The sequence below is a fragment of the Lagenorhynchus albirostris genome, chromosome 8 (assembly GCF_949774975.1).
Source record: "Lagenorhynchus albirostris chromosome 8, mLagAlb1.1, whole genome shotgun sequence".
Lineage (NCBI taxonomy): Eukaryota > Metazoa > Chordata > Mammalia > Artiodactyla > Delphinidae > Lagenorhynchus > Lagenorhynchus albirostris.
Genome location: NC_083102.1, coordinates 37,132,753 through 37,156,218, shown reverse-complemented (window position 1 = coordinate 37,156,218; position 23,466 = coordinate 37,132,753). Strand labels below are relative to the sequence as shown.

Below are 23,466 nucleotides of genomic sequence, written 5' to 3'. Positions count from 1 at the left end.
TAGTTATGTTGGGGGATTGGTATTCTGTCAAATTTTCAAGTCTTTCGAACGGTATCCTTATGTAATGAGGACAAAGTTTATTTCATTCAGTAACTAAGAATTTATTTATTCTGATGATAAAGCCATCTTTTAATGTGTAAAGATCAAATAAAGGCAAAGCTGTGTAACTTGTTATGTTCTTTGTTGTTTTGTAGAGAAAATATCAATCTGAAGAGAAGACTACTAAGGTAGGAAAAGAAGCTATTCATATTGTAATGAGGCTTGTAGAATCGAAAGACTGGTGGGTTCAGTGGTAATGAAAATGATCCCCAAATGCTCCAAAAATCACTTAATGTTGAGAAATAATCAGGAAGACATGGACATGACCTTTAAATGGGTTTTGGTATTTAATGGAACAGAGGCTTTAGACAGGGGCTTGCTTAGCACTGAGTGACATAAATGTTGTAAATCTAACACAGCATCGACGCATCTCACAAAATTAAAAGCCGGGGTTTATTAACAGACTTGGTAGTCAGTGGATTTTGCAGCGTTAAATGTATTTCCTATCAATCAATCGTTTTATGAAAATCAGGAGGAAAGCAGGCAGGCAGATAGTTTGCCCAACTGGCAAAAGCAGCACTCAACTAACTATTTCTTTTGTACACTGGGCAGTTATTTACACAGCTTCTGTTCCAGGTAAAGATATGCTGATGACAGGAATAAACACAAATGTCAAGATTAATCAGGTAATTTTATTTAATATTTACCATTCAGCAGCAACCAACATGAACATCTGGGCTAACAGAATCTCTTGAAATGTTCTGCTATATAGCTGCTTCAGAAATACACACACATGATCAACTGTTCATTGCCAAAAAAAAAAAAATTTTTTTTAAATGGCTTCAAGAGCAAATAACACTGATGTATACTGTGCCCAAGCACTAGTCAAGGAATCTATTAAATTACAGAGGAAAAGGAAATCAAAGAAGCTTTGTTATCTTATGCATGTCACCTTATTTAAATGGAAGGAAGTCTTCTTTAAAGCAACAGAAATACGGATCTTCATATATATATATATATATATATATATATTTAAGGATGTGATTACAAACACAAAGTGTTATCATCAAAAGCAAAAGCTAGTTCAAGAAATTTTCAACCGAAAAACTTGCAAGATACAAAGCTAAAATTCATGTTCCTTTTCTCTATTATGAATAATTTCACTAAACATAAATATTTTAACATATATTAATTTTCTGACATTCAAAATTGTAAAGTCAATATGGCAGAATTATTGTTAGAAGCACATATGTACAAATATTTTTTTTCCGTACATAAAGTATTTGGCATAATTATAACAATCATACTGCATCCACAACAGTTTGCTTTTATTTTTACTTTTTTTACACATAATGGTATCTCTTATTAAAATTAACCAGTTATGTACAAAAATACTTGAACATTTATTATAGAAAACCTCTATAACCAGCCTCAACAGCGTATACCTGCTGAATGGTTTCATTAAGGGAATATAAAAAAGTTGTCACTGCCTTCCAGGTAAGCTATCAACAAAAACATACACAGTTAAACTAAATTGAGCTTCCCAACAAAAGAGGGAAAATATTCAACAGTATGATTTAAAATACAGTTCATATCTATTGTCAGTTGAGTGTTATAAACAGTCAGTAAAGAAAACAAAGATACAAAATACGTTACCACATACAAGGTGCTTTTTTCACACTCCTACGACTGTGGCATGAGCGTCCCTATCTAGATCTAAGATGCTGTGTTGCAGTATTCAAGCTAGAGTGGTCTACGGCCATCCTCTTTCAACAGAAGGACAACAGGATTAGCTAAGAAGACAAGCTCCATCAGTAATAATGGAGAGTTGTGAGGAATTCCTTATTTTGTGCAGGATTCAAAGTTAATGCCCTTGCCTTTTGAAAGTCCTTTTGCCATTTAATCATGCTAATATGTTTTCTCTCTGTTTCTTCATTTACTCTATTAATTTACTGCTGTCCTGTATTGATTCCTGAATTCTTGTTAATGGGACACATTAATTTGTGCCTACTTAACACATGAACATCTGTTCTTTAGTGACAAATTTGGTAGAGGAAACTATCAAGTGAGGAAGCACAAAATTCAAGTAAACATTTCTCCTAGGGTCTTTTGCTTCATCTACCCGATTGGAACTCTGGAAGTAAATTGTACCTTGAAAAGAAATACAGTAGATACCATGGTGCCAGGGTACTAAAGGGTTTACCAACCAATTGGTAAAGTAGCGTTTTAAGAATGTAGACATCAGCCAAGGTCAAAAGCAACCTTAAAGAAGTATTTTGCTTCAAGAACAAAACCACTTCCAGTCCCAATCCTTGCAACCCCTTAAGTTTACTGTCTCACTAGCTTGCTTTAACTTTTAATTCTGAAGATGTGCACTCATCAGTCTGTTCCTAGAAAGAGCCAGAAATCTCACCTTATTTACAGAAGTCTTCTAAAATAAGGACTATTGTGTTTGTTAGGATGTACATCGACTTAATAAGCTTTCTTGAAGTATCAAGTATTCAGTAAAAAGTATACAACGTTATCACGCTTCGTATTGTTTGACAATATTCTATTGGTTTTAAGATTAAACTATGTAAAAAAGTGAACATAAAAAGATACAAAAGAAGGCTTTATTACTATTTATCACTTCCAAATGAGAAACTGTAATGAAAATTCAGCCATACTTGGAACACCTGGCGTTTGAGATCAGTAACTTTTAATATTGTGCAACATTCTATTAACAAGTGAGTTTTAATTCCATTCATCTAAAGACAAATCTGAGTAAGTTATTAAAGTGCCTACACTAAATGTCTTCTCACCATACCTCTTATTTCTTGTAAACGGCAGAGAATTCATGGCAGGGAAATAGAAAAGGGACTTCTTATAACTGGGAGACTTTCCGGGGCAGGGGTCTGGGCCGCGGGCCGGGGTCCGTCCTCCTGGTCCCATTCTCCAGGTGTCCCGATCGCGCGGCCAGAGGCTTGGGGGGCAAGGCGGGCGGTTCCGCCGTGATGGGGATGGACAGGCTGTGAGGTAGCGGGACCGGGCGCCGCAGAGTCCGCTCGTACACGCTGTACGGCGGCGGCGTCTTGCTCTCCTTGCGCACCAGCTCTTCAGACCCACTGTGGCCTGACCCCGACCCCGGCGCCACCGACTGTTCGTTCACCTGATTTTCAAAGCCTGAGGTTTCCGACGTGCTACACCGGCTGAGGGACGAAATCCCACTGCTGTAGCTGCCGGACAGGACGGGGGAGTTGGAGATGAGTCCTGGGGAGTGATACTCCACCGGAGAGGGGGTGAAAGACTGCATGGATCCCTGTGTGGAGTGGAAAGGGAGGGGTGGGGGAGACACAGCAGAGAGTCACTGACAGACACTGTGATGAGCTCAACTGTGTCCCCCACCCATCCTTAGGTTGAAGCCCTGTCCCCTGACCCCCCACCCCATGTGCCTACATTTGGAGATACAGCCTTTAAAGAACGAGTAAGTGAAATTGAGGCCCTCAGGATGGACCCCAACCCAATCTGGTATCCTTTTAGGAAAAAAAATTGGACACAAAGAGACACCAAAGACGCATGCACACGGAGAAAAGACCCTGAGGACATAGGGAGAAGGTGGCCGTCTGCAAGTCAAGGAGAGAGGCTGCAGGAGAAACCGAGAATGGTGGCACCTTGATCTTGGACCTGTAGGCTCCAGAACCGTAAGAAAATACATTTCTGTTGTTGAAGCCCTCCCAGTCCATGGGGTTTTGCTCTGCCGGCCCTGGAAGACTCATGCAGACACCCAGACTCAAATCTGAGTGCTGGCGTGCCTCAGAACTTCACATATACATCAGGCATTTATCTGCCAGGGCCGCCAGTCCAATCAGTTCACCTCACTGCCCACTTTACTCTTTATCATGGTCAGGACAGAAAGAGGATAAAAGTACTCAGGGAGAAAATGCAGAGGCATATCATCAGTCCCATGGTTTGAAGGATAGGAAACTGGCAAAAACCAAAACAAAACCAAACCCGTTGGAGATACCACTTCCCTTTCTAGCTCAACAGAACCACTGGAAGTTCTAGCAACAACTGCTCACTTTCTCTTACTGGAGATATTATTTTGAAGCTGAGCAGGGCTGTCCCCTTTGGATGGGGCATGAATTCTTCACTTTCCCACCATTCCCACCCCAACACATTGAGGCCTCCTGGCCTCCTTCACTCATTTGTTAGCTGTCTAGCCCCGCTGGCATTGGAATGTGCTACTTCCCTAAGGGTTCCACCGGGAAATACTGCCCCCTACGTACTCCTTGAGTCCATTCAAAGCATATTAGCTTCTTAAGGTCTTATAATAAAGCAACCTAAATGACTTTGTTCAGCCCAGTGTTTCCTAAACTTATTTGACCATCGACCATTTTTTTTCATGTATCACATAAATGGCCTATAAAACCAAGAAATGTTACCCTAGACTAACTTTACCTTGGTCTCTCTTTTGAAACAAAAACAATGCTAGTAGACACAAATCCTTTCATTTAGCAGGAGCCTAAAGTTAAGCATGGCTAGTTAAGAGATCCAAATTCACTGCAATTTTTTGTTAAAAATTAGACACTAAGTTCAAAATAAGGCAGGTAAGCTGAGTCTTCACAGGGTTAATTCCATCATTTATTTGCTGATAAAACTATCAGTCAAGGAGTTTTCTGCATTCTAAGCACAGCAAAGCTTGTAACTTGGTAGCACTATGCCCTCTAATGTAACCCAGGAGTTAAAACACAAATGTTCCACCCGTTTTCTCTTCAAACCTATTTTGTAAAAATACGGCTACGAAGCTACCTATGGCCGGTAAGAACATAGGCAGGTCTGTGGAGAGACAGTATACACCACTTTGCTAACTATTTGGTGACTACTTGAACATTTTCAGCCCTTCAATTCTTTCTATTTTTTAAGAATCAATTCCTAGTCTTATTACTACTCTACATAATCAAGTTAAAAAATGCATGTGTGAATTCCATAGCAACACGAGGGGCTCTTTGCAAGCAAGGGGAAGTGTAACGATGTGGAAACACCATGTTGCTTTTGTTCCCATCACATCAAGATGACAGTCAATGGCTCAGGGTGAATGCAGTCCCATGTACTTTACAATTAATAGCTGCTCTACAGAATGACAACCAAACTAGCAAATAATTTGCACCCACCAGCAAATTTTGACATCAGCAATGTTGGCAATGCAAACAAAATCACACTTCTTTGCAATTTTCTCCGTTTGGGGGGGGGTTTCCTTCCCGATTCTCAATTTCTACCAGCAACAATCCTTAGCACCACAGATGTATGGGATCACAATGTGATCCCATGTGTTTGTAGAAGCTAATTTGTCCTTTTATTTTACATTAGTTAGAAATGTCTCATCAACAAAAAGGACATGGAATGTGTAAATCCTAAGTCATTCAGGTACAAAATCATTCTTTCAACACTCACTTCAACCTCATAGTAGCCTCTGGCATAGCAGCTCTGAACACCTACCTCTGAATGGACTGACAATCCTTGCAGCCAGTCTGATTCAATTTGGATAGAGACTAAATATTCTTTTTTTAAAAATTAATTTTTAAAATTTTTGGCTGCATTGGGTCTTCGTTGCTGCGCGCGGGCTTTCTCTAGTTGCGGCGAGTGGGGGCTACTCTTCGTTGCGGTATGTGGGCTTCTCATTGTAGTGGCTTCTCTTGTTGTGGAGCATGGGCTCTAGGCGCACGGGCTTCAGCAGTTGTGGCACGCGGGCTCAGGAGTTGTGGCTCGCGGTCTCCAGAGCACAGGCTCAGCAGTTGTGGCACACGGGCTTAGTTGCTCCGCGGCATGTGGGATCTTCCCAGACCAGGGATCAAACCCGTGTCCCCTGCATTGGCAGGCGGATTCTTAACCACTGCGCCACCAGGGAAATCCCTAAATATTATTCTTTACCTTCGTGAGGGATTCTGTATGTTTAGAGATGTTAAGAAGCCTATGTCTACGTATCAAATCAAATGTCTGACCTTTAAAGCTTTCCAGTTTGTTTCCCAGAAATTTTAAAATTCATTTTACTGCCTTGTTTTTCATGATCAAGTATGTATCTCTAATGTAAATGGAAACCTTGGTGTAAAATATTACAAGAGGAAAAGTTGGCTTTGGCGTTTTCAAAATGGGTGAGGCTGATGAAAAAGGCACTGGAGAATATTTAGTAGATCTTGATGATTGTTTTTCAATATACGTGTTTGTTTTTGATGTCCCTTAAACCAAAAGACCAGGCTGAAAATGCCCTAGGAGATACATGGGGACCATTTCTTTCTGAATTCAGTGTATATTCTCACTCTAGTTTGTACATTCTCTTGCCACCATTTGGAGAAAAAGCCTAATAATCTGAAAACAAATGGCAGGCTCCCCAAAGGGAAAGCCTAGTGCTGTTTTCTTACCCATCTTCCTCTCCCCCTTCTTTATAGGTTCTTTGCCTGGTCTGTGCAGATGAAAGCACCTCATTGATGTACCAGGGAAAAAAGTAACGTGGGGCCAATCTCTAGCCTCAATCTAAACAAGAGCCTGTACCTTCAATGGAGATCGCCCAGCAGGCGATGGGGATACCGACGTCGTGTGTCTTGCTGGTGAAGCTGTAAAGACAGAGAGATCATTTCAGTTCAGAAAACCAGACAGCTGACTACCTGCAAAAGCCCTCTGTGTGTACATACCCATATAGATGATCTAGTGCACAAGGGTCTAGGCAAGGGGGTGGGGAGCGACTAAATGGTGCCCACCCAAAACAGATTCTTCACAAAGGATGGCAGCTCCAAGACATGGGGTAATTAGTGAAAAGTCACCAGTGTATACATGATGCTTTAACCACAGTGACAGGACCCCAAGCTGGTCCAAAGTCCTTCCCACTTCCTCAAAGTCCAGATGCTCCTCTGCTGCTTGGTCTATTTCAAAAGGTGCTTTTAGGTGTGAGGTGCCAGGGAGCAGACTTCGGGAAATAACTGCTGACTTTGGCCCTGAGCAGGAACGGGAAGACCCAAGTCATCCAGACAGCTTAGAATAGGTCCCAGGAATATACTGACATCAGCCTCCCCTTCCATCCCCCAACATTCCTGAAATGGACAGGAAAGCCTTGGCCATATCATACAAGAGGTAAGAAGTTTTCCATTTTTCTCCCTAATGTTTGTCCTCGGGTCTTCCCTTTATCTCTGGGAGGGGGTAGCCTATGGATTTTATCATCAAGGCCAAGAAGAACCCTCTCTTTGTTTCTCCCACCAGATTTTCAAGCCCTACACCCGGGACACAGCTTCTTTGATGGTACTGCTCTGTGTGTGCGCTTGTGGGTCAAATCCAGCTCTCTAAAGCATAACCACACATACTAAAAGCCTGCCGTGACACCGTCAACATGGTGCGTATAAGCCAGATTTCCCAATTCTGCCTACAGAGGTTTCCATGAGCTCAGACTTTGCTGCTCTGTGATGAGCTGCCATTCTCCCAGATGTCACAGTGAGGGCTGTAACTCATAAGAAAACTACAGAAAGGCTGAAGGGAGGAGAGACAGTTACAGATCCCCCCAACAGTGACCACACATGATGACAGGAGGACAGACCATGACAGCAATCAGTGCAGAAGGGAAGGCAGCCCTGCCAAGTTAACCGGGAAGAGGTACGGTCGTCCGTGTACTCTGAGCCTAAGGGACCAGGAAGAGTGGCCGGTCCCCACACTGTGGGGTTGTGTGGCCTCCATTTTACACGCTAGGGCATGCTGTCAGCGTGTGCCATGTTCCATCACCACTGTTAGTTCTCCTACGGCATCAATTGTGGGTGTTGAGTATGGAAGAAAAACATGCACGTATAGAGAAGCAGATCTTGATTGGGAATGGTATGTCTGGCAGAAGTCAAGGTTTACTATTACTTGGGACCCTCTTCCTCTCAACTTAGGCGTTCCCTGGTACCGTCACTGTGGGATGCGCAGTAGCCCCTGTGCGTACTGCATGTTTACAGTGATGTTTCTCTGGAAAGACCTAAAGTAGTTCTATCAGTGTCCTTGTCTACAAGTCTGAATGAGCAGGAACCTAGATACCATGAATATTACTGTTCCTTAGAAAATGCTTTTTGAGTTCCCAGCTTTAGGTACACGCCAGGTTTAAATTGGAGGTTGCCTGAAAATATGGACATCATGAATAAAATACCAATTACTGGTTGATGAGTTTTAAACTCTCATGGTCACACTGACCTACTTATGCAGAGTATCAATTAAGGCTAAAGTTATTTCTTTTTCTGTTTGGAGATCTCACCTGTCTTTCCAAATCTATTGGTGACTTTTTGCTTTGGCAAGTATAAAACAAACTGGGTAGCACATAGTTTATTTTAAAAAGAGAGAGTCATTTTTCTTAGTGAAAAAAGAAACTAGAAAGATGAGATGCTAAAATACAGCAAATGAAACATGGACGATCAAGCCAGAAAAATCCATGAAAAACACAGTGTCATATTTTCTCTTGCCTTTAGGCTGTTGTATTTGTAAAGCTTCAAAACTACTCTAAATATATGTTAAGTGTTGAAAAGGCTCTCCCCATCACCAGGATAGGATAAGTAAAGCAGGGTAGCCCCTCTTAAAAACCGCCCCCATATGCAGGTCACCAAGCAACGGCTTGTTCAGGAGGAAAGGGGAACTAGTATTGTTATAAACTCACGAAGGAAGTTTCTTAAGCATAATTTTCAGGGGTTCTCAAGTCTAGAAAGGTGTGGTAAAATACAGATTCTAAGGTCTTGGCTCAGAAATAGTAAAATTCTGATTCAGTAGGTCTGAGGTTAAGCCCAAGAATTTTGCTTCTTAAACCAACACCCTAGGGGATTCAGTGCCTTGAATGAACCCTTTGAGAAATATGACCCTTGAATACAGACCTGTCTAAGCAGCAGATAACTAACGGATGCACTGTTCGTTGTCTTCCATAAGCCTATCCAAATCACAGTTAGTCAATCCTATTTAGGGGCTACCGGAAACTGGGGCATCAGTCCTGAAGAAAGTGGCTAGACTTAGTAAAGGTTGATAAGAATGAGGTGACTCAGGATAGCATAGAAAAAATGCTAGTGTCTCAGCAAGGTTAGGGTACCCCCTAAATTCTGAGGATGGCATGTAGGAAAAGAACATTCTACAAAATCTGTCTGTGGGGTTTATTAGGAATGGTGCACTGCTTGACTTAGTGTAACAGGAGTTCAGGAAAGAGGGGGAACACTACAAACAAATTATATAGCTACTACTAAGGACACCAAATGCCTACCTTTTTGAGGAATTCAGGACAAGCTGCAGTAGTCAATAAAAGTTATTTTATGAAAGTGATTGTTAAGTGCTTCAAATACCCACCAGTCTGTGTGGGTCTTGGAGGGACAGGGGGAGAGATAAGTTTCCCACCGTCTGACATGTTCTTGGCTTCCTTCCCACTGTCCAGGCTCCAGCTGCTAGGGGTGGGATTCACAGCTGGAAGGGAAAAACACAGCTAAAAACACACGGTCTACTTGGCCCTGTAAACACTCTAAATCTTAGAAGAAAGTCAGAATTATCCAGAATGAAAAAAATCAGCTGGATTAAAAAAAAACAACAAAATTCCTAAATACCGAACTTTTACTTAATTGCCTACCTCACAGTTATAGTTGATATTTAATTGGGTGATAGCAGGTCTCTTTCTTTCCCTCAAGCAGTCAAACAGAACTATACATCTCTACACGAGAGTGTGGAAACTTGTTGAGAATTATAGATCTGTTTAGATGCTGGATAACAGATGGAAGATGTAGTCACTAGACTATTGTAAAACTTGATTTTTAGTAGAAATTTCTGGACTAGTGGCACCCTGAAAGGGGGAAGGCAGCGGCACGCTAATATCTCCACTGTCTGGCAGAATTAGTGGCAAGAAACAGCCACGCCACACCATCCTGTTGGCCCTTGTTTCTAAAGTCAATGGGCTATAGTGAAGAATGTCCTAAAAAATAATTTGGAGTACTGACGGTATCATTCCTTTTTTGTAATCTGCCTGCTCCATGCTTCAGCAAGATGCAGAAATATGGGACAACCCCGTTAGGAACAAGGGCAAGACACACAAGGTTATAAACAGCCGCTCTGTGATGAGGTTTACGACATCAAGCCTTTAGAGATTTCCAGTAGCTTGCTGCCTGAACAGACACTGCCACCTGATGGACATATCTAGAATTTCAACATTTTACCATTCTTTATCTTACCACTTTCATTGGATGGAACTACCACTCGTAAAATACTTTTCCTCCGGTCCTTTTAAATGTGCTTTGTGGTTTTCTTTGGTATAAAAGGTGAGAAAAAGACCACGTTCCTAAATTCTCCCGACAAAGATCAATATCTGACTTGTAACTTTAAAGCAAAATGTGTGTTTTAAAATAACTGGCTACAGTTCCGCTGATTTCTATTTCGCAAGGAAAGTTTTAATGTATCGGTGTACTCAAATGACGATGCAGTCGAGCTCTTAATAAAGACAGTTACAATGCGCTTTACACGGATATTTCGTTAGTGACTCTTAATTCACTGGCCCGGGGACTGCTCTGATTTTTTGAGGCCTGACCCCGGGAGGTGAGCGGGTGCCTTGCTGCTAGCCCTGCCCCCCTGGCTGAGGAAGTCGCATTTCATCTGCTCTTCCTCTGCTGTGTTGCACAGACCGATGCTAACTGGCTATGAACTGCTAGGCATGTGTTTGTTTCTCATTTTTTCAGGTGACCTTGAGGCAGGGCACACTCCATCATGCATGGGATTGCAATTCTTAAAGAGCATCTGAGTCCCTGCAAACGACAGATGAGCTGGCAGAATGAACTCTGTAAGGCAGACACAAAGTGGGACCAGGGAATCGATCTGAGAAGGTACTTTCTTTCATTGCGCTGAACAAGCAGCCTAATTGGCCACTTTGTTTCAGGTAGCGCAGGCCTTGCCTCGGTGACTCACTGAATGACACCAAAAGTCATTAAACGGAGGAGTCCCTACCTTGCTCAGATTCTGCTGTTAAATCCTACAAGAACACAGTTTGTGAAGAACGCATCAGAAATAACTGTCTTTCATTCATCTCCTAAAGAGCAAATTAGTCCAGATCGTTAAAGGTCTGGAGATCTGCCTTCCGCACAGACACACGGGAGACTGGAGGAAATGAGGACAAAACAAACCATTACACATTCCAGGACTGATGAAGGGGCTGGCTTTATACCCACCTTTCTCAGGCGCAGAAAGATTTGGGTCACTGCGTGGCAAGGCCCCGTCTCCAATATGATTAAACAGCAGCCTCTGGAAAGGCACAAGAATCTATTTTTATGATGCAATATGCTAATATGTGAGACCTTCTAGAAAATGAGATGATTATCTTATTACTGAACCTTTTCGTTGAAAAAAATGTTTTTATATGCTGTGATGAGGCTAGGAAAAAAGAATTCAATTATATTTAAGGGAAAAAGGGCAGAGACCCTTAGGGTTCAAACAGTGTTTTAAAAGTCTATACTAGGGCTTTCCTGGTGGCGCAGTGGTTGAGGGTCCGCCTGCCGATGCAGGGGACACGGGTTTGTGCCCCGGTCTGGGAAGATCCCACATGCCGCGGAGCGGCTGGGCCCGTGAGCCATGGCCGCTGGGCCTGCGTGTCCGGAGCCTGTGCTCCGCAACGGGAGAGGTCACAGTGGTGAGAGGCCCGCGTACCACCAAAAAAAAAAAAAAAAGTCTATACTAGATTTCAAATATAAATGGCAAATAGGTTTTGTAATAAAATACAAGGAAAAAATAAACAGTAAGCAGTTAAGTTATGGTGCTCTTTGTAAATACAAATGCTAGACTGGCAATACGAAATGCAAGTAAGAATTAAAGGAGGAATATTAGCTCAAAAAATCTCTAGTGAATGGACTTTACATTTTAAATCCTAGATTAGGTTAAAACATATGAAATGGTCAATATGTTACAATTTTTAACCCACAAAAATGCCAGTTTTACATGGTTCTACCTAACATATTAAACAAAAAGGCGCAAAGTCCTTAAAAGTAGACGCACCAGAGCAATGTGTATTATTGAAATTTTGGCAACATGCACACTGTTTCAAATTTGACCAAAAGCAGAAAACTCGAGAGGCTAACCAGCAAGTCTTTCATGCTAACCAGCATGCTGGTGACATGCTCTCCAGGAGCAGATGGAACAAACGCAATATCAAGTGACAAAGGGAAATTAAACCAGTTAGCTGGTCCAGCCAAATGCACGCAGATATAATTTCTGTGAGACATCAGTGTCGTGTGGATGAGGTATCCTGGAACTTTGGGGAAGATCACACCATCAGCAAAGATAAACCCATCAAGCCAAACCCCACTCACTCTCATCCCTTTCCAGATGCAGCTACAGACTTCTGCCAGGATGGCATAGAAAAACAGAGAAACGAGCTGGAGGATAAATAACTATTATCCTCTGCTCCCAAGTTTTCCCCAAATAATCGGTAAAACTCAGGGCTCCACATGAATCTTATCTTTGAAACCCTCCTTCAAAGCGCTTGAAGGGCCCAGAGGGTCAAAACCTTGGCCCTGCTCTCACTCGGACTAACAGAGATCACTGCAAAACCAAGTCTGGGGTGGGTGGTGAGGGCCACGTGCCTTATTCCTGAGGGCTGCAGGGGAGGCCCTAGGATTCAGCTTCCTCCTCAGTGCATCAAAGAAGAATGGCAAAGGTAAAAAGACATGTTCCTCACTCTTGGGTACCTCAGCAAGGAATCCATGGCAGCTCTCTCGAGTTAGGTAGAGGCAAAAAGAAACGCGGCTGGGCAGCCACGCGTCTCCTCAAGGGTCTTTGGCTAATGTAAGAAGTTCCTCCAAATTTCTGTTACAGACACATGCAGACAGACACCCCCCAACTCATTCACCCAATCACCCCTCCTAATGTTCAAGTAGCAGCAACGAAATTAGTCTGATCAAGGTGGGTAAAATCATTTCCCATTTCCCTATCAGCTTTCCTGCTCAGGCAATTACCCACGTATCCACATCAGACACATGGCTCACACAGAAATTCCTAACAACAGGCGCAGGGCAGAGGTGTGCTCTTCACCCAGCTGGACCCGTCAACACAGCCTATCTGGTGGCCTCTGGCAGCTACCGTGAGGTTCTGCAGAGAGACGTACGCAACAACCAGACGTTTCCTCGTTTTCTAGAATTTCCATCCCACAAGAACTACCTGAGAAGGTTCCACAGGTGTCGGGTAGATGGCACTGCATGGCCGCTCTCTCGGGGACAGGCAAGAGTTTTCTCTGGAATGTTTGTGTTTGTCAGACAACAAAGGAGAAGCTGGCAAGAGAAGGAGAGAAAGGCTCATCAGGGTGGTGGGCTGGGCCCGTTTGGAGGAGAGAGCCTGAGCATGCGGGGGCCACCACAGCTCCTGGGGGCTGGAAGGTTCTCTGGGCACCCTTAGTCCACCCCACACCCTGGCGCTGACCTCTGGCACTCGACGGAGCAGAACTTGTCACATTAGGCGAGGCAGAGTGAGTAGAACTCAAGCTTGAGGTAGATGGACTTGGCTGGAAAACATGGGAGCTGTTATCAAACATGGCTTAGAGGCTGCAGAAAACGCTGACACATTTGAAACAAAATCATCAGTTCTTTCTTCAAATTAGAAAAAAAAAAAAGTCCAGTAAGAAACATGGAAAAAATCTCCCTAACTCAGACTGATGAGGATGCCTCTGAATTCATCAAGAATCTGCGATTTTGACTCCTGCCAAAGGACTGCATTTGTGTTCATTTCAGCTACATACATCCTATGACTGAGGAGCAGTTAGCAGCGGCTCCCTGACTAAAGCATAAGCACAAAGACTCCCAGCCTCGGGCAGGTCAATAGGTGAGCGCTTCTAAAAGGCAGACAACACATCTTTGCATTTTCTCCAATGTAATGTGTTCAAAGCATGAATTTGGCAATACGTATTATGCCCCTTTTCCAAAGACAGTGGTGAGGAAAATTTCCGCTGAATCTCACTGAGTTACTATCAACACCTATCAGCCGAATCTAAATACAAATTTTGGTTGCAAGAGTTACACTGACGCTAAAATCCCTAAAATCTATGTTTTTTATTTTGTAAAAAATGTGTTATTATGGGAAATTTCCAACATGTACCTAAGTGGAGAGATCTTACAATGGGCCCCTAAACCATATCTTCTTAAAAGGAAAAAAACAAAACACTTAGAAATGCTAAGAGGTCAGTGGTGACAAGCTCCAGGAGTCCTAACTGAAGACCCGACTCAGAGGCAGAGCTCAAAGTGCCCCCCTTCACGGCCTGCCCGGGCTTTCCCATGGCTCGCTCAGGTCTTCTTACAGTGGATGGGGGAGCTTTGAGAGAATCATCTTTGTAGACTCCAGAGACCAATAAGGCAACAGGAGCGTTTAAAGGTTTGTCCTTAAGTCAAGTGCTCGCTCATAGGTCTGTTCCTAAGCACAGCAGAGTGAACGGAAACACTCATGATTGAGACAGAAAGGGAATAAACAGGACCAGACAAAAAAGCTAATCAAGTACCTGCATGTTAAAGACTTCATCAGAGCTTTCTGATTGCCCTGTAATATTGCTTACTTCAGCAGAAGCTTGTGAGGACAGTGAGGAAGAAGAATATCGGTTGACAGCTGGGTAACTTAATGGGCTGTTTTGGGGGGAAAAAAAATGGTTGTTAACTCAGTCTCTGAATTGTACTTTATCACATGCTGGCATGGTATAAAACCAAAGGGGAAAAAAATATGCACATCCCATTTTGTTGTCTCCTGTTTGCCTCGATATGATCAAATGTCTGAGTTTATTTCTCATGCTGTTGCTGTTTTACCAGTGGCAGATGTCTGCAGCTGCCTCGAGGGTTAATTATTTCATTAAGAAATTGCGTATTTGACAAATTGTGCCGCAAAGAACAAGAGAATCATTCCAGATCATCTTGTGGGGACGCCAAAGTGTCAAGATAATTCAGAATATGACTTACCTGCGTCTAGGAATTACCCTGGTACCATCTGGGCTCATAGAAGCAGGTGCTGAGTTTCTACACACGCGAGGGCTTCCATTAGGAAAATGGACTGGACTGGCTTGTATACAAGCAGAGAATTCCTAAAGAGGTAGTAAAGAAAACATTTCAGAATAGTAATTACAAGGGCAAAAATCACTCGTGAGGCATTTCGCTGCACTAGATGTGCATTGTAATTGTCATGAAGTCTTTCTATAGGGAACTTATAAAGGTAAGTTTCATTATTATTAAGCTTTCTCTCATTTACTTTTTTGTTTTCATAAAGGTTGAGAGTGACAAACAGAAGTTAATGCAATTTTAGTATTTGAGGGCTCTCTGGTAAAATGGTGCAGTTTGGTAGAAAAACCAAAAGATGTCACTATTGGATATTTCACTGTCCCTCTACCAAAAAGCAAATGGCAGAGGTCAGACTGCCCCCCCATGGACACTTTGTGTACTTACCTGTATTCCTAAACTGGACTTCATCACAAAGAACTGGTCGACCAGCTTTTTGTGAAGCGGTCTCATATCTTGAGGTACAAACTTCTCATGCACGGCCAAGCCAAATTCCAAAATCTGTGCCTTGATAGTAACATAAGGAGAAAATCCACATCAGTGGGTACCTCCTCTCAGTGCCTGCTAGGGGATTCAAGCACGGTACCATGCATTTTGCATGCAATATTGCTAGTCTCTCAATCTGACAAGATAGCAACAATCCTTAGTTTACCGGGGAGGACACCGAGGATCAGAAAATTCTGCATGTACTAAAATTCTGCATGTACTACAGGACAAATGAGGATTTGAACTTAGGTCTCTCTGATTCCAAAGACTTGATTTTCCTACTACCTCAAGTTTCTTTCCCATGATTTTCGACCTATAACAATCACCATTTTAAAACAGTTAAGTGTTTCTTTGGCCCCTTCCTGCACTTCTCAGGATGGGGCAGGGAATGGGGGTTCCCTGTTAGGAGGGGCAGGTGGGTCTCCCCCAGGGACCTCTTTTCTGGATGGCGCCCTCTCTGCCACGTTTCCCTTCTCTCTCCCATCAGGTTCTTCTCCCTCCCTCTCTCAGATTTTCAAAATCTGTCAGGGAGGAAGGGACAAGTGAACGGAAATTCCGTAACAGTTGCAATGCTTCTTGTTTTTGTTAAAAAAATAGTATTCTTGTTCACTTATTCTAATGCAAAAAGGAACAGCTCCTATCTTTAAAAAAGTTTTCCTGCTGTGAGAACCTAAACCAAGATGAATATAAACATGCAAGTTTTCTCTGTACAGGTATCAAAAGTGCTAAATTCCTTTGAGTTGAGTAGCAGCTGTCTTTTACATTTTCAAAAATTCCCCATGCTATAGTGGTCAAAAGAACAAATTCCAGAGGCTGAGAGGAAAACAAATCACACGTCACCACAATGGCGCTTTATCTTTACAGCCCGTGAAGGTTCAAGTTTGAAAGCCAGGGCAGACAGTACTGACTCTGGGGGGGTGAGAGCATCCAGCACCTTCCAAAGGGGTCAGAACCGCGGCAGCTTCTGCTCTGGATGCCCATCTACCACCAGCACATTTGCATAAAGATAAAAATACCTTGAAATAAACATCAAGGACAGCTTGAAAGGAACAGCTTGAGTGGAGCGTATGTCTGAGGCATAAAGGGCGAGCTCGGTCTCTGTGGGGAGGGTAGGAGGGATGGAGGAGCTGAGCCTAAGTGTAGAGGCCTCAGTCCTTTGCATCTTAGACACTAGCTGGGAGGGGCCCTCCCTTTTGTGCAGATAACGGCGGCGCAGGTTGGGTTCTCCCAGAAGTAGGCTCCAGCATGGAGATTAGGCTGTTTACTGGGGTGTATCCTTGAGATCACTGCCTGTGGGAGGGAGGGAGGGAGGGGCAGAAGTGGGACTTGACCAAAAAAGAAACTGAACTGGATGGCAGCCTGGCAGCCTTCTGCCAACCCCAGGGGAGCTCTGGACCTTTAACGGTCTGTCACAGTTGTGCTATGTTGGGCCCAAATGGCCAGGCTCTGTCTCTCCTCCCCAGTCACTGGACACAGGTCATCTAGGAAGGTGGAGATCTTAGGCTACGTGGCTCTCTGCAGCAGAGGCAACGCCGGCGGACCTGAGAGCCTAAGGTGTCTTCTAGCAGGTAGGGCCACAACTCCCTTCCGGAAGGGGCACTGGGGCAGTGCATCTCCATGTCTACTAGACAGTTCTCTGAACTACCTCACAGAGGTCCAGAGGACGGTGCCCAACCCCCTTCCTATGGTCCCACAAAGACATGTGACTTGCCCAAGGTCACATGGCAGTCACTTGCACTACATGGCCTATGATAGGATCTAATGCTTCCTAGGCCATAGCTCTTTCCACAAGGCCCCATGAACATAATCAGGCAGAATGTGGAGGAAACCAAGGTCCCTCAATTTTTATTTTTCTTGAGAGACTTCTTAACCCTTTTGATTTTAACTCGAGGGAAAGAATTCAGTCAGACTGAATACAGCAGGTAAGTATCCTGGGGTGAGGCAAATCACTCATAAGAGACTGCTGGTAAAATACAGACTTTTAAAAATCAAAGGAGGCTAAAGTCGTTCCATAATCCTCAGTACTGGATAACCTAAGCTGCTCACTTCATTTCGAGAATCTACGTCACCCCCAGGGCCACAATGAGAATTTAACTTATTCTATATTTCCTTGCAGGTCAACTGTAAGTAATTCCTCTCTCTTTTTCAGAATCTGTACAACTGACCCTCTTCCAGCCATGGCCCTTGTCCATGGCCACTTCTCTCCCTTCAGTATTAAGTTTTGTGGACTAAGCCTTCAGAGCATAAAATATGGACTAAAACCAGATACAACCTCATCATTTCCTAATCCCAAACAGCCTGTTTTATTTGTTTTTTAATTTGGCATTATCAAGTGGAAAGAGATGCTTTTGTCACATTTTATTGTACATATTCCATTTTTCATGGGTATAAAATTTCCTATTGAACCCAGCCTCCCAACCATAATGTCTCCCACCTCAGAGGTTTTCAAACCATTTTCAGGCCAAGAGCTATCAAAAGGGGCACAGCAGGCAACAGATTTTTCACTCTGGTTCTTTGTACTTGATGGAACCAAAGAAATAAAAACCAACTATGCTTCTGTAACGTTGAAAATGATGAGGTTGTATCTAGTTTTGTCCATATCATATAATCTATAAGCTTAGTCTGCACAACGGGATACTTCTAAAGCAAAGGGTATTGACTGCCCACTTCCTTATTCTAACATTTAAGTAAGAATCTCATTCATTCATTTACTTATTTATTCATTTTGAGTTAGCCTGAACTTATTTGATCCCCAAATCTTGAGTGAAAAGTTGGCATCAAGTCTTTGGGGAGACTATTCAAAGAATGTTCCAAGAGATTACGTGAGGTTGTTTGTTGTAAGGGGCTGCCATAGTCTACTCATTGGTTTTTGTTTTTGTTTTGCATTAAAGTGGGAAGAAAACGTAGAAATTAGCAAGTTAGGATACATTACAAGTGAATCTGTAACCCCTGACTGCTAGCTTCAGTTAGATCACTGATGTTGAAAACCATGTAGGTGGGTCTCCAGTTAAGCAAGTATGTATCTACACAGAAGAGGGGGACGGTGATGGGCTTCTGCTCCCCTTACCTGCTCAAGCATCAGCTCTCTTAACCGTGCAATTTTCTCTCCATCTTCAGGGTGACTTAAGATATATTCTTTGACAAAGAATGCCTAGTAAGAGAAGGGATAGTCAGTTTACTTCAGGAGAGTTACAAAGGAAGTGAAAGACACCGTTGTTGTTTTTTAAAGTCATCTTTAAAGAAATGATACCATTATACACCACTTTTGGGGGACAGACAGTGATTCTGAGTACGGTCAGCTGGTCAGATGGGAATATAAGGAAATGATTGTTAACAGGAGATCAGAGATTGTATAAACTTTGTACCTTTGGTAAAACAAATAGCAAATCCAAATCAATAAGCTTTATGACATTACATCCTAAAATAAATTGCCTTAAGACTCAGAATGATCAAGATGGTGGCCTCATCTTCCAAGCTACTGTACCTTTCTGTTTAAAACTAAGACAGCAGATGAAAAATCCACTTAAACTATCTTCTAAACAAGATCAAATTTTTTTATGTCCAAGAACCAATCTTTGCTCAGGGAAATGGGTTTAGGTAGACATTCATTAAACAATCCCGATACCCTCACTTCTTTTATTCATCCAAGAAAACACACACACACACACACACACACACACACACACACACACACACACACACACACTTTTATCCTCAAAATATCACATTTTGGGAAACAGAGTAAGTGTGCATCACAAATTACTGTATGTTTGCTCTATCTAACAAAGAAATCTGGTTGTGTTAATTGTAGCCCTATGATAGCAGGCTGATGTGATTTGTGCATATTTTGAAAAAAGATTTCTGAAACCTTAAGAAATCACATATGAAAACTTTCAAACGACAATATCTAATCCTCACCTCTTGATACCTGGAAACTCCACCATTAACCGCAGCATCTATAACTCCATTCAGGCACATGGTCAGGGGATTAATATTCTGCATCTGTCTTGTCTGACACTGACTAATCAGAGTCTTCAGCTGCTGATTCTTATTTTCCAATACTTCAGTTGCATTTTCAAGAGGACTCATTTCTACCTGAGAACAAATGAGCATAAATATATATTGGATTTTGTGACATTCAGGAAGAAAGACAAGGGACTTCCCTGGAGGTCCAGTGGTTAAGACTTCACGCTTCCAGTGCAGGGGGCACAGGTTCGATCCCTTGTCAGGGAACTAAGATCCTGTATCCCGCATGCCGTGAAGTATGGCCAAAAAAAAAAAAAAAAAGAAAGAAAGAAAGAAAAGAAAAGAAAAGAAAGACAAAGTAGATTATCCGTGTTCTGAATTATCTGTGCTCCCCCTTGGCTCCCATCAATATCTCTACCAGAGGCCATAGTAGAATAGACAAGGATGTGGAAGACAAATTAGCTGTTTGTAAGGTCTGGGAAGAGAAGGTGATTCTATTCATTGGTTGAAATGTGGTTTGGATAATCAGCACTAATCAACTACATATTAGCAATGCAACAATCAATTTAAACCTTAAAAGAAAATTCAAGCATGTCTTTTAAAACTTGTTTTTCTTTTCTTTTGAAGGCTAAGTGTTCAAGGGCCCTGCATATTATAACATCTTTCTAGATACTAAATGCAAAGTACCACAGGAGATACAAAGATGCATTTACAGATCCTCCGATGTCAAGGAGATTTCAGCCTGGTTGGGAAGATGGAACATATGCCCATATGAACCCCATATGCATATATAACAGCACCATAAGGTGGCACAGGATGCCACACAGTTGGGAGTTATAGAAAATAAGATACTCATATATGCCGCAGGATTTATTTGTTGAAGGAGAGCCAAATAGAATCATAATGACTTAACAATTCTCGGTTATGGGAGGCCTAATTGTGAAAATGATGAAAGTGCTCTTCAAATGTATAGCACTGTGACTGTTATTGTCACTGACTTTCTCTTTGAAGAGAAGGCCTGCTAAGCTCTCAGCTGTACAATAATTCAAGCTTACTGTAAGCACATTTCAATACTGGTTCTTTCAGTTAAGGAAAGTTTTTAAAGGTCACTTAGATCATCTTAAACCAACACTGAAAAGTACTAGAATAATTTGACTATGTCAAAATTAAGAATATACATTCATCAAAAGACACAATAAAGGAGAAGGAAAGATAAACCAGAAAGTAGAAGATATCTGTAACATGGAAAACCGTCAAAGAGCCTATGTCCAGAATATATAAAGAACCCTTATAAACCATTTAAGAGAAAGGCAAACAGCTGAATTAAAAATGGGCAAAGAAGTAGCCACTTTACAAAGGAAGAAACCCAAATGACCAGTAAACATATGAAAAGTGTTGAACCTCATCTGTGATCAAAGAAGTGAAAAATAATACCACAATGACATACTATTAAGCACTCACCAGTATGGCAAAAATAAATATGACACTAGCAAATGAGAGTGAGAACGTGAGCAACTGAATCTCTCAGTTTCTGCTGTTGGAAGTTCAAATTGGTTCAATCACTTTGGAAAACAGTTTGGGATTATGTATTAAAGATGAAGATATCTCTATATTATATTTTATGATCCAGCAATTCTACTCCTAGACATATATCTGAGGAAAAGTATCTGTGTACATGTGTACCAGGAAACATGTACAAAAGTGTTCATAATCATCTCCAAAATCTGTATGTCCATCAAGAATAGAATGCATAAGCATATTGTAGGATACAATGGAATACAGCAATGAAAACAAACAAGTCACATATAATAACATGGACTAATGTTACAAATAATACTGAGTGACAGATGCAAGTTACAATAGAATATATGTAGTATGACACTATTATACAGGCATACCTCATTTTATTGTACTTTGCTTTATTGTGCTTCACAGATGCTGTGTTGTTTTACAAATTGAGGGGTCACGGAACCCTCTGTTGAATAAGGCTACTGGCCTCGTTTTTTTCAACAGCATTTGCTCACTTCATGTCTCTGTCACATTTTGATAATTCTCACAATATTTCAAACTTTTTCATTATTATATTTGTTATATATGATCAGTGATCTGTGATCAGTGATCTGTGATCTGTGATCAGTGGTGATCAGTGATCACCACTGTGATCAGTGGTCTTTGATGTTGCTATTGTAATTGCTTTGGCATTCTTTTAGCAATAAAGTATTTTTAAACTAAGGTATGTACATTTTTTCTTAGACATAATGCTATTACACACAAAACACTGCAGTATAGTATAAACATCACTTTTATATGCACTGGGACACCAACAAATCTGTGTGACTTGCTTTATTGTGGTGGTCTAGAACTGAACCCACACCATCTCCAAGGTATGCCTGTTCAAAACCAGGCAAAACTAAACTGACTTGTTTAAAGAGGCATATATAGGTAATAAACGAAGCAAGAGAATGGATACCATAAAAGTTATGATAAGGGAGGGAGTAGCAATTGGGAAAGGATACACGGGAGGCCTATAGGGTGCTACTGGCAATGTTCTGTTTCTTTACCTGAGTGGTGGTAAACAGGATTTTATTTTCCAATTATTTAGGACATTAAACTTTTGTTTTATGATCACAAAAGCTAAATCATAAAGAAGAAGTCTGAGAGCTCTGATGAACTGAAAGTTAAAAAGTGAACAAAACATCTTAGAAACAGAAAGTAGAACAGTGGTTGCCAGGGGCTGGGGGGAGGGGGAAAGGGAAATTGTTGTTCAATGCATGGTGCACAACAACGTGCTATAGTTAATACCACTGTACTATACATTTAAAAATGATTATGATGGTGACTTTTATGTATTTTTGACCATAGCTAAAAAAATTCGTGCTCAACATTATAGATTCAAATGCTATTAATATGAAGAAATTAAAAAAATAAACAAGATACAATAAACACAGACAAAAAACAAATAATAACTTCTGAAAATATTTCCAACATATATTTCAGCTGAATTATTAATATATCTCAAATACTGAAGAAAACTACACGAAGAATATAATCAGTAAATTCGCAAAAAAAGAGTCAATAAATATATGAAAACATATCATCTCCACTAGCACTCAACAAATGCCCAAAAAAATCAACCCTACTGTGATCATTTTTGATCTATTAGTTGGAACTTTTAAAATAATATTCAACAGGGCTTCCCTGGTGGCGCAGTGGTTGAGAGTCCGCCTGCCGATGCAGGGGACACGGGTTTGTGCCCTGATCTGGGAAGATCCCACGTGCCGCGGAGCAGCTGGGCCCGTGAGCCGTGGCCGCTGAGCCTGTGCGTCCGGAGCCTGTGCTCCGCAGCGGGAGAGGCCACAGTGCTGAGAGGCCCGCGTACCGCAAAAAATAAAAATAAAAATAAAATAAAATAAAAAAATAATAATATTCAACAGCCAGTGCTGAAGAGAATGCTGGGAAAATGGTTATTCCCAAGAACAGCTATATACTCCAGACAGGGCATAAATTGATACATGCCATTGCTGATCAATGAATCAAAGGTTATACTGTGGACCCTTTGATAGCTCAATTCACTTCTAGGGAAATTATTCTCAGGAGATGATTAAAGAAGTGTGCAAAGAATAATGTGTAAAAATGTTCATCAAGGAATTATTTTCCTTTATTCCCAGTTTGTGATCCTTAATTCCCATTTACCACTAAAAAGAATCAGGAGTCATTGGAGAAATGGTTGCTTTTGGGTCTGGGGCAGGATTGTACAAGTGAGCCTGGACTACCCAGCCATACCAGTAAGCAAGGAAGGCAGCTGGAGGAAGGCATTAGAGCAGCTGGCCTGTGGTCCATTCACTCTCTTTACTGGAGGGATGTCCTTTGGGAACAGAAAAGAAAGCAGGTGACCTGGTCTTATCTCCTTGTCAATTGAACCTTCAAATAAAAAGACTAACTGCTAGGAGGAAGAGAT

The 23,466-nt window shown here is 41.8% G+C and overlaps 1 protein-coding gene across 1 annotated transcript in view; it reads right to left on the bottom strand.

Moving 5' to 3' along the window:
• Positions 1–711: 711 nt before the first annotated feature.
• DOCK4 (dedicator of cytokinesis 4) overlaps positions 712–23,466 on the bottom strand; it is a 486,038-nt gene continuing 463,283 nt past the window's right edge. The window contains exons 42-52 of the mRNA XM_060156832.1: positions 19,461–19,637; positions 18,610–18,693; positions 15,444–15,563; positions 14,964–15,085; positions 14,516–14,636; positions 13,447–13,528; positions 13,189–13,298; positions 11,208–11,280; positions 9,352–9,465; positions 6,565–6,626; positions 712–3,337 (exon numbers count right to left, since the gene is read on the bottom strand). Coding sequence (XP_060012815.1) covers positions 2,903–3,337; positions 6,565–6,626; positions 9,352–9,465; positions 11,208–11,280; positions 13,189–13,298; positions 13,447–13,528; positions 14,516–14,636; positions 14,964–15,085; positions 15,444–15,563; positions 18,610–18,693; positions 19,461–19,637 — 1,500 coding nt within the window. The 3' untranslated portion in view covers positions 712–2,902. The remainder of the gene's footprint in view (positions 3,338–6,564; positions 6,627–9,351; positions 9,466–11,207; positions 11,281–13,188; positions 13,299–13,446; positions 13,529–14,515; positions 14,637–14,963; positions 15,086–15,443; positions 15,564–18,609; positions 18,694–19,460; positions 19,638–23,466) is intronic.